This window comes from Oncorhynchus mykiss, chromosome 3 (genome assembly GCF_057628025.1).
Source record: "Oncorhynchus mykiss isolate SJ-2025 chromosome 3, ASM5762802v1, whole genome shotgun sequence".
In the NCBI taxonomy this organism is placed as follows: Eukaryota; Metazoa; Chordata; class Actinopteri; order Salmoniformes; family Salmonidae; genus Oncorhynchus; species Oncorhynchus mykiss.
In genome coordinates this window covers 97009491-97021640 of record NC_143024.1, presented here as the reverse complement: position 1 = coordinate 97021640, position 12150 = coordinate 97009491, and the positions used below count along the sequence as shown (strand labels likewise).

Here is a 12150-nt window from a genome sequence, read left to right as displayed (position 1 = left end):
ACAATCTCCATTGCACTCCACACTGCCCTTTCCCACCTGGACAAAAGGAACACCTATGTGAGAATGCTATTCATTGACTACAGCTCAGCGTTCAACACCATAGTGCCCTCAAAGCTCATCAATAAGCTAAGGACCCTGGGACTAAACACCTCCTTCTGCAATTGGATCCTGGACTTCCTGACAGGCCACCCCCAGGTGGTAAGGGTAGGTAACAACACATCAGCCACACTGATCCTCAACACGGGGGCCCCTCAGGGGTGTGTGCTCAGCCCCTCCTGTACTCCCTGTTCACTCATGACTGCACGGCCAGGCACAAATCCTACACCATCATTAAGTTTGCCAGTGGTAGGCCTGATCACCGACAACGACGAGACAGCCTATAGGGAGGAGGTCAGAGACCTGGACGTGTGGTGCCAGTACAACAACCTCTCCCTCACTGTGATCAAGACAAAGGAGATAATTGTGGACTATAGGAAAAGGAGGACCGAGCGCTCCCCCATTCTCATCGAAGGGGCTGTAGTGGAGCAGGTTGAGAGCTTCAAGTTCCTTGGTGTCCACATCCCCAACAAACTATCATGGTCCAAACATACTAAGACAGTTGTGAAGAGGGCACAACAAAGCTTATTCCCCCTCAGGAGACTGAAAAGATTTGGCATGGGTCCTCAGATCCTTAAGTTCTACAGCTGCACCATGGAGAGCATCCTGACTGGTTGCATCACTGCCTGGTATGGGGCCAAGCTTCCTGCCATCCAGGACCTCTATACCAAGCGGTGTCAGAGGAAGGCCCTAAAAATTGTTAGACTCCAGCCACCCTAGTCATAGACTGTTCTCTCTGCTACGGCACGGCAAGTCTAGGTCCAAAAGGGTTCTTAACAGCTTCTACCCCCAAACCATAAGACTCTTGAACAGATAATCAAATGGCTACCCAGACTATTTTCATTGCCCCCCCCCCCATCTTACACTGCTGCTACTTTCTTATTATCTATGCATAGTCACTTTAACTCTACCTACAGTACATACTTACAAAAGTTTGGGGTCTCATAGGAATTTCCTTGTTTATGAAAGAAAAGGCAAAAAAAAATGTCCATTCAAATTGATCAGAAATATAGTGTGGACATTGCAAACCATAGTCTGTTTTTTTATGGCAGTTTTGGAGACGTGGCTTTGTACCCGTTTCCTCCAGCATCTTCACAAGGTCCTTTGCTGTTGTTCTGGGATTGATTTGCACTTTTCAGACCAAAGTACGTTCATCTCTAGGAGATTTAACGCGTCTCCTTCCTAAGCGGTATGACGGCTGTGTGGTCCCATGGTGTTTATACTTGCGTACTATTGTTTGTACAGATGAACGTGGTACCTTCAGGCGTTTGGAAATTGCTCCCAAGGATGAACCAGACTTGTGGAGGTCTACAATTTTTTTTCTGATGTCTTGGCTGATTTCTTTTGATTTTCCCATGATGTCAAGCAAAGAGGCACTGAGTTTGAAGGTAGACCTTGAAATACATCCACAGGTACACCTCCAATTGACTCAAATGATGTAATTTAGCCTATCAGAAGCTTCTAAAGCCATGACAGCATTTTCTGGAGTTTTCCAAGCTGTTTAAAGGCACAGTCAACTTAGTGTATGTAAACTTCTGACCTACTGGAATTGTGATACAGTGAATTATAATCTGTCTGTAAAAATTTGTTGGAAAAATTACTTGTGTCATGTAGATGTCCTAACCGACTTGAAAAACAAGTTAGATGGCTGCACCACACCAGCTAGTGGCACTGTAGAGGTCATTGGCACCAGTGGCACAATGGGATACTAGAACAATAACTGTTGATCAATTGGACTTTGTCTTATGCAAATTTATGTTAGATTTTAATTATGCAGATGACCAATGTGAAATGATGTGTTATCTATATATATATCACATATTGTTGCTGAAAAACAGTCTTAACGTAGTGAAAAATGTATATTGTATTGTGGAAAATGTGAAACTGGAAGTCCTACTACCACTTGCGCAATCAGCAGAGAGAGAGAGAGAGAGACTACATGATAGTGTGCCTGCTTTGTTACCCAACTGAGCTGCTCACAGCTATATTTATGAAATACTGTTTTCAGAATGAATTATTCTCAATGTTGCATAACATAATCAAGTCACCAGTTATGTCTCTGTGTGTGTTGGAGCTGGGTGAGACAGGGCTGAGGTATCAGATCATGTGTGTGGAGCTGGGTGAGACAGGGCTGTGGTATCAGATCATGTGTGTGGAGCTGGGTGAGACAGGGCTGAGGTATCAGATCATGTGTGTGGAGCTGGGTGAGACAGGGCTGTGGTATCAGATCATGTGTATTGGGGCTGGGTGAGACAGGGCTGAGGTATCAGATCATGTGTGTGGAGCTGGGTGAGACAGGGCTGAGGTATCAGATCATGTGTATTGGGGCTGGGTGAGACAGGGCTGTGGTATCAGATCATGTGTATTGGGGCTGGGTGAGACAGGGCTGTGGTATCAGATCATGTGTGTGGAGCTGGGTGAGACAGGGCTGTGGTATCAGATCATGTGTGTGGAGCTGGGTGAGACAGGGCTGTGGTATCAGATCATGTGTGTGGAGCTGGGTGAGACAGGGCTGAGGTATCAGATCATGTGTGTGGAGCTGGGTGAGACAGGGCTGAGGTATCAGATCATGTGTGTGGAGCTGGGTGAGACAGGGCTGAGGTATCAGATCATGTGTGTGGAGCTGGGTGAGACAGGGCTGAGGTATCAGATCATGTGTGTGGAGCTGGGTGAGACAGGGCTGAGGTATCAGATCATGTGTATTGGGGCTGGGTGAGACAGGGCTGAGGTATCAGATCATGTGTGTGGAGCTGGGTGAGACAGGGCTGAGGTATCAGATCATGTGTGTGGAGCTGGGTGAGACAGGGCTGTGGTATCAGATAATGTGTGTGGAGCTGGGTGAGACAGGGCTGTGGTATCAGATCATGTGTGTGGGGCTGGGTGAGACAGGGCTGAGGTATCAGATCATGTGTGTGGAGCTGGGTGAAACAGGGCTGAGGTATCAGATCATGTGTGTGGGGCTGGGTGAGACAGGGCTGTGGTATCGGGTGGGTGGGGTGGGAAGTGAAGTGTTAGAGTTTGTGCTGCTATAAGAATGAGTCAGAGGCCAAGCTAACCAACTGACACAGCCAGACAGACAGCAAGACTGACAGACAGCCAGTGTTTACATGAAGCCTTACGTTAACAGCAGCGATGTCGTTCTCGTAGGCGTCCCTCAGTTTCCTCATGACCTCCCCCTCAGCCTTACAGCACGCCTCCATGCTGCCCTTCACTGTGATGGTCCTCTCTGGGTTACAGATGGTTATGTCCTGTAACCTGGAACACATACATCAAGTCAGCAAGTAACCCTAACGCTTCCCTGGGTTACAGATGGTCCTGGACACATCTGGATTATCTTATAGATGGTCCTCTCTGGGTTAGATGGTCCAGACACATCTGGATTCCCTTATAGATGGTCCTCTCTGGGTTACAGATGGCCGGCCCAGACACAACTGGATTCCCTTATAGATGGTCCTCTCTGGGTTAGATGGTCCAGACACATCTGGATTCCCTTATAGATGGTCCTCTCTGGGTTACAGATGGTCCAGACACATCTGGATTCCCTTATAGATGGTCCTCTCTAGGTTACAGATGGTCCAGAAACATCTGGATTCTCTTATAGATGGTCCTCTCTGGGTTAGATGGTCCAGACACATCTGGATTCCCTTATAGATGGTCCTCTCTGGGTTAGATGGTCAAGACACATCTGGATTCCCTTGTAGATGATCCTCTCTGGGTTAGATGGTCCTGGACACATCTGGATTCCATTATAGATGGTCCTCTCTGGGTTAGATGGTCCAGACACATCTGGATTCCATTATAGATGGTCCTCTCTGGGTTAGATGGTCCAGACACATCTGGAGTCCCTTATAGATGGTCTTCTCTGGGTTACAGATGGTCCTGGACACATCTGGATTCCCTTATAGATGGTCCTCTCTGGGTTAGATGGTCCAGGACACATCTGGATTCCATTATAGATGGTCCTCTCTGGGTTAGATGGTCCAGGACACATCTGGATTCCATTATAGATGGTCCTCTCTGGGTTAGATGGTCCAGGACACATCTGGATTCCATTATAGATGGTCCTCTCTGGGTTACAGATGGTCCAGGACACATCTGGATTCCCTTATAGATGGTCCTCTCTGGGTGACAGATGGTCCAGACACATCTGGATTGTGATGTCACTACAGGAGGAAAGGATGGAGAGTAGAAACCCTTCTCAGAACACTCAGTCGCGCTCACACCCTCTCTGTCACACACCCTCTCTGTCACACACCCTCCCATTCATTACCCCCCTCCAACACAATGATACAGAGCCATTCATTACCCCCCCCCAACACAATGATTCAGTGCCATTCATTACCCCCCCCCCCAACACAATGATACAGAGCCATTCATTACCCACCCCCCCAACATAATGATACAGAGCCATTAATTACCCCCCCCCCCCCAAAACAATGACACAGAGCCATTCATTACCCCCCCCAAAACAATGATACAGAGCCATTCATTACCTCCCCCCAACACAATGATACACAGCCATTCATTACCCCCCCCCCCAACACAATGATACAGAGCCATTCATTACCCCCCCCCAACACAATGATACAGAGCCATTCATTACCCCCCCCCAACACAATGATACAGAGCCAATCATTACCCCCCCAACACAATGATACAGAGCCATTCATTACCCCCCCCCCCCAACACAATGATACAGAGCCATTCATTACCCCCCCCCAACACAATGATACAGAGCCAATCATTACCCCCCCAACACAATGATACAGAGCCATTCATTACCCCCCCCCCCAACACAATGATACAGAGCCATTCATTACCCCCCCCCCCCAACCCAATGATACAGAGCCATTCATTACCCCCCCCCCCAACACAATGATACAGAACCATTCATTACCCCCCCCCCCCAACACAATGATACAGAACCATTCATTACCCCCCCAACACAATGATACAGAGTCAACTAAAGTAAAAAATAAAACAACGAGGCTATAAACAGGGAGTACCGATTCAATGTGTGGGGGTACAGGTTAGTCAATTACATTTTTCCACATAGGTAGGGGTAAAGTGACTATGCATAGATAATAAAAAGTGAGTAGCAGCAGTGTAAAAACAAAGGGCGGGGGGGAGGGGTGTCACTGTAAATAGTCCTGGTGGCCATTTTGATCAGCAGTTTAATGGCTTGGTGGTAGAAGCTGTTAACCTTTGTAGCGCAGGGCATAGCATATAGATCCTGGATGGCAGGAAGCTTGGCCCCAGTGATGTACTGGGCCGTATGCACTACCCCCTGTAGCACCTTACGGTTGAATGCCGAGCAGTTGCTATACAAGGCGGTGATGCAACTGGTCAGGATGCTCTTGATGGTGCAGCTGTAGAACTTTTTGAGGATCTGGGGACCCATTCCAAATCTATTCAGTCTCCTGAGGGGGAAAAGGTGTTGTCGTGCCCTCTTCACGACTGTCTTGGTGTGTTTGGACCATGTTAGTTTGTTGGTGATGTGGATGTGGAACTTGACGCTCTCAACCTGCTCCACTGCAGCCCCCTCGATGAGAATGGGGGCGTGCTCGGTCCTCCTTTTCCTGTAATCCATGATCAGCTCCTTTGTCTTGATCACGTTGAGGGAGAGGTTTTTGTCCTGGTACCACACTGCCAGGTCTCTGACCTCCTCCCTATAGGCTGTCTCATCGTTGTCGGTGATCAGGCCTACTACTGCTGTGTCTGACCAAAACTTAATGATGGTGTTGGAGTCGTGCCTGACCAAGCAGTCGTGCGTGAACAGGGAGTACAGGAGGGGACTAAACGCGCACCCCTGAGGAGCCCCCGTGTGAGGATTAGCGTTGCGGATGTGTTTTTGCCTACCCTTACCACCTGGGGGCGGCCCATCAGGAAGTCCAGGATCCAGTTGTAGAGGGAGGTGTTTAGTCCTGGGTCCTTAGCTTAGTGATGAGCTTTGTGGGCACTATGGTGTTGAATGCTGAGCTGTAGTCAATGAACAGCATTCTCACATAGGTGTTCCTTTTGTCCAGGTGGGAAAGGGCAGTTTGGAGTGCGATTGAGATTGTGTCACCTGTGGATCTGGGCGGTATGCGAATTGGAGTGGGTCTAGAGTTTCTTGGATGATGGTGTTGATGTGAGCCATGACCAGCCTTTTAAAGCACTTCATGGCTACTGACGTGAGTGCTATGGTGCGGTAATCATTTAGGCAGGAACAGGAACTGGGATTTGTCAGACCAGGCAATGTTTTTCCACTCGCGTGCCCATAGGAGCTACTTGTTCTTGCTAATAGGAGTGGAACCCGGTGTGGTCGTCTGCTGCAATAGCCCATCCGTGACAAGGACCGACAAGTTGTATGTTCCGAGATGCCATTCTGCACATTGTTGTACAGCTCCATTATTTGCCTGTTTGTGGCCCGCCTGTTAACACAATTCTTGTCCTTCTCATCAACAAGCTGTTTTCACCCATAGGACTGCCACTGACTGAATGTTTTTTGTTTGTCGCCACATTCACCTGGCTATCCGTCAATAAAAATGGGGCCATCTGGTTTGTTTAATATATATATACTGTACTTTAACTTTTTATACTTAAGTACATTTTAAAACCAAATACTTTTAGACTTTTATTCAAGTAATATTTTACTGGGTGACTTTCACTTTTACTTGAGTATGAACATTTTTCCACCACTGCCATGCAGTCTGTGACTGAGTCTGTACACTAGGCAGTCTGTGACTGAGTCTGTACACTAGGTAGTCTGTGACTGAGTCTGTACACTAGGCAGTCTGTGACTGAGTCTGTACACTAGGCAGTCTGTGACTGAGTCTGTACACTAGGCAGTCTGTGACTGAGTCTGTACACTAGGCAGTCTGTGACTGAGTCTGTACACTAGGCAGTCTGTGACTGAGTCTGTACACTAGGCAGTCTGTGACTGAGTCTGTACACTAGGCAGTCTGTGACTGAGTCTGTACACTAGGCAGTCTGTGACTGAGTCTGTACACTAGGCAGTCTGTGACTGAGTCTGTACACTAGGCAGTCTGTGACTGAGTCTGTACACTAGGCAGTCTGTGACTGAGTCTGTACACTAGGTAGTCTGTGACTGAGTCTGTACACTAGGCAGTCTGTGACTGAGTCTGTACACTAGGTAGTCTGTGACTGAGTCTGTACACTAGGCAGTCTGTGACTGAGTCTGTACACTAGGTAGTCTGTGACTGAGTCTGTACACTAGGTAGTCTGTGACTGAGTCTGTACACTAGGCAGTCTGTGACTGAGTCTGTACACTAGGCAGTCTGTGACTGAGTCTGTACACTAGGTAGTCTGTGACTGAGTCTGTACACTAGGCAGTCTGACTGAGTCTGTACACTAGGCAGTCTGTGACTGAGTCTGTACACTAGGCAGTCTGTGACTGAGTCTGTACACTAGGCAGTCTGTGACTGAGTCTGTACACTAGGTAGTCTGTGACTGAGTCTGTACACTAGGCAGTCTGTGACTGAGTCTGTACACTAGGCAGTCTGTGACTGAGTCTGTACACTAGGCAGTCTGTGACTGAGTCTGTACACTAGGTAGTCTGTGACTGAGTCTGTACACTAGGCAGTCTGTGACTGAGTCTGTACACTAGGCAGTCTGTGACTGAGTCTGTACACTAGGCAGTCTGTGACTGAGTCTGTACACTAGGTAGTCTGTGACTGAGTCTGTACACTAGGCAGTCTGTGACTGAGTCTGTACACTAGGCAGTCTGTGACTGAGTCTGTACACTAGGCAGTCTGTGACTGAGTCTGTACACTAGGCAGTCTGTGACTGAGTCTGTACACTAGGTAGTCTGTGACTGAGTCTGTACACTAGGCAGTCTGTGACTGAGTCTGTACACTAGGCAGTCTGTGACTGAGTCTGTACACTAGGCAGTCTGTGACTGAGTCTGTACACTAGGCAGTCTGTGACTGAGTCTGTACACTAGGCAGTCTGTGACTGAGTCTGTACACTAGGCAGTCTGTGACTGAGTCTGTACACTAGGTAGTGAACAGACTCAGTTGGGACGTCATTTCCGGTCACAACTTGTAGACTTGTTTACATGCTGCTGTGCGGCGTGTTGCTAACCTTACTTTGCTACCTGCCAACTTATCGGTTTTTACTTTTTAATTACCGTTTTATATATTTTTTTAATTGCTGTAGGAATGCTCAACCGGTGTCGCTCATTCAGCCAAAATAAACTTTCAACCGGTTCTCCTCATTAAGCAACAGGTCAGAGACCGAGCCTTCTCTGGTCTCTCTTCCTACCGCTACGGGGTCTGAGATGCCGACGCTTCCCACCATTAGCTCTGACAAATTGAAAACTCTAGTCATTGGCGAAACCATTACCATTAAGTATTACACTTAAAACAAATCATCCAGCGATCATACACTGTTTACCAGGGGGCAGGGCTACCAACGTTAAGGTTAATCTGAAGATGGTGCTGGCTAACGCTAAAACTGGCGAGTGTAGAGAGTATAGAGATATTGCTATCCACGTCGGCACCAACGATGTTAGGATGAAACAGTCAGAGGTCACCAAGCACAAAATAGCATCTGCGTGTAAATCAGCTAGAAAGATGTTTCGGCATCGAGTAATTGTCTCTGGCCCCCTCCCAGTTAGGGGGAGTGATGAGCTCTACAGAAGTCTCACAACTCAATCGCTGATTGAAACTGTTTTCTGCCCATCCCAAAATATAGAATTTGTAGATAAATTGGCCCTCTTTCTGGGACTCACCGACTAACAGGACCAAGCCTGGCCTGCTAAGGAGTGACGGACTCCATCCTAGCTGGAGGGGTGCTCTCATCTTATCTACCAACATAGACAGGGCTCTAACTCCCCTAGCTCCACAATGAAATAGGGTGCAGGCCAAGCAGCAAACTGTTAGCCAGCCTGCCAGCTTAGTTGAGTCTGCCACTAGCACAGTCAGTGTAGTCAGCTCAGCTATCCCCATTGAGTGTCTGTGCATCTATCTAGATTGGGCAAAACAAAACATGGCGGTGTTCGCCTTAGGAATCTCACTAGAATAAAGACCTTAAGCCCTATGAATTTACTGTGTTAAATGAGGCCTCACCTCCTGGTTACACTAGTGACCAAACTCCCCGTGCATCCCGCAAAGGCAGAGGTGTTGCTAACATTCACAATAGAACATTTCAATTTACAAAAAAAAACGACTGCGTTTTTGTCTTTTGAGCTTCTAGTCATGAAATCTATGCAGCTCAACTCAATCACTTTTTATAGCTACTGTTTACAGGCCTCCTGGGCCATATACAGAGTTCCTCACTGAGGTCCCTGAATTCCTATCGGACCTTGTAGTCATGGCAGATAATATTCACATTTTTGGTGAATTTAATATTCACATGGAAAAGTCCACAGACCCTCTCCAAAAGGCTTTCGGAGCCATCATCGACTCAGTGGGCTTTGTCCAACATGTCTCCGGACCTACTCACTGCCACAGTCATACTCTGGACCTAGTTTTGTCCCACGGAATAAATGTTGTAATGTTTTTCCTCATAATCCTGGACTATCAGACCAACATTTTATTATGTTTGCAATCGAAAAACAAATCTGCTCAGACCCCAACCAAGGATCATCAATATCCATGCTATACATTCTCGGACAACCCAAAGAGTCCTAGATGCCCTTCCAGACTCCCTCCACCTCCTCAAGGACGTCAGAGTACAAAAATCAGTCAACCAACTAACTGAGGAACTCAATTTAACGTTGCGTAATACCCAAGATGCATTTGTCATAAGAAACTGTCCCCCTGGTATACAGAAAATACCCGAGCTCTGAGCAAGATTCCTGAAAATTGGAGCGGAAATGGCGCCACACCAAACTGGAAGTCTTCTGACTAGCTTGGAAAGACAGTACTGTGCATTATCGAAGAGCCCTCACTGCTGCTCCACCAAACTGGAAGTCTTCTGACTAGCTTGGAAAGACAGTACCGTGCAGTGTCGAAGAGCCCTTACTGCTGCTCGATCATCCTATATTTCCAACTTAACTGAGGAGAATAAGAACAATCCCCCCCAAAAAAATTGACACTGTTGCAAAGCTAACTGAAAAGCAGCATTCCTCAAGAGAGGATGGCTTTCACAGCAGTGATAAATTCATGAACTTCTTTGACGAAAAGACAGTCTATGTATTCCTCCAAAGCTCAGTTGTCCCGAGTCTGCACATCACTGCCAGGATCTAGGATCAAGGGAGACACTCAAGTTTGTAATACTAGATCTCTTGACACATTGACAAAAATAATCATGGCTTCTAAACCTTCAAGCTGCCTGCTGGAACCTATTCCAACTAAACTACGGAAAGAGCTGCTTTCTGTGCTTGTCCCTTCTATGTTGAATATAATAAACGGCTCTCTATCCACCGGATGTGTACCAAACTCACTAAAAGTGGCAGTAATAAAGCCTCTCTTGAAAAAGCCAAACCTTGACCCAGAAAATATAAAAAACTATCGGCCTATATCGAATATCCAATTCCTCTCAACATTTTGAAAAGCTGTTGCGCAGCAACTTACTGCATTCCTGAAGACAACCAATGTATACGAAACGCTTCAGTCTGGTTTTAGACCCCATCATAGCACTGAGACTGCACTCGTGAAGGTGGTAACTGACCTATTAATGGCATCAGACCAAGGCTCTGCATCTGTCCTCGTGCTCCTAGACCTTAGTGCTGCTTTTGATACCATCGATCTGCTTTCACTGCTATGCGGACAACACACAGCTGTACATTTCGATGAAACATGGTGAAGCCCCAAAATTGCCCCCCCTGGAAGCCTGTGTTTCATAAGGAAGTGGATGGCTTCAAATGTTTTACTTTTAAACTCGGACAAAACAGATATGCTAGTTTTAGGTCCCAAGAAACAAAGAGATCTTCTGTTGGATCTGACTATTAATCTGGATGGTTGTACAGTCGTCTCAAATAAAACTGAAGTACCTCGGCATTACTCTGGAACCTGATCTCTCTTTTGAAGAACATATCAAGACTGTTTTAAGGACAGCTTTTTTCCATCTACGTAACATTGCAAAAATCAGAAACTTTTTGTCCAAAAATGATGTAGAAAAATGAATCGATGCTTTTGTCACTTCTAGGTTAGACTACTGCAATGCTCTACTTTCCGGCTACCCAGATAAAGCACTAAATAAACTTCAGTTAGTGCTAAACACGGCTGCTAGAATCCTGACTAGAACCAAAAAATGTGATCATATTACTCCAGTGCTAGCCTCTGGCTTCCTGTTAAGGCTAGGGCTGATTTAAATGTTTTACTGTTAACCTACAAAGCATTACATGGGCTTTCTCCTACCTATCTCTCTGATTTGGTCCTGCCGTACATACCTACACGTACGCTACGGTCACAAGATGCAGGCCTCCTTACTGTCACTAGAATTTCTAAGCAAACTGGTGGCAGGGCTTTCTCCTCTAGAGCTCCATTTTTATGGAATGGTCTGCCTACCCATGTAAAGACCTTTAAGTCTTTATTGAAGACTCCTCTCTTCAGTAGGTCCTATGACTGAGTGTAGTCTGGCCCAGGAGTGTGAAGGTGAACGGAAAGGCTCTGGAGCAACGAACCGCCCTTGCTGTCTCTGCCTGGCCGGTTCCCCTCTTTCCACTGGGATTCTCTGCCACTGACCCTATTACAGGGGCTGAGTAACTGGCTTACAGGTGCTCTTCCTTGCCGTCCCTAGGAGGGGTGCGTCACTTGAGTGGGTTGAGTCACTGACATGATCGTCCTGTCCGGGTTGGCGCCCCCCTCGGGTTCGTGCCGTGGGGGAGAACTTCGTGGGCTATACTCGGCCTTGTCTCAGGATAGTAAGTTGGTGATTGAAGATATCCCTCTAGTGGTGTGGGGGCTGTGCCTTGACAAAGTGGGTGGGGTTATATCCTGCCTGGTTGGCCCTGTCCGGGGGTATCGTTGGATGGGGCCACAGTGTCTCAGGACCCCTCCTGTCTCAGCCTCCAGTATTTATGCTGGTCAGTCTGTTATATCTGGAGTATTTCTCCTGTCTTATCCAGTGTCCTGTGTTAATTTAAGTATGCTCTCTCTAATTCTC

General features: G+C 47.1%; 1 protein-coding gene across 7 annotated transcripts in view; it reads right to left on the bottom strand.

Moving 5' to 3' along the window:
• igf2bp2a (insulin like growth factor 2 mRNA binding protein 2a) overlaps positions 1 to 12150 on the bottom strand; it is a 91260-nt gene that overhangs the window by 18423 nt on the left and 60687 nt on the right. For all 7 annotated transcript variants that reach the window (XM_036975364.2, XM_036975365.2, XM_090230507.1 and 4 more), the window contains one exon: positions 3216 to 3351. In XM_036975364.2, coding sequence (XP_036831259.2) covers positions 3216 to 3351 — 136 coding nt within the window. The remainder of the gene's footprint in view (positions 1 to 3215; positions 3352 to 12150) is intronic.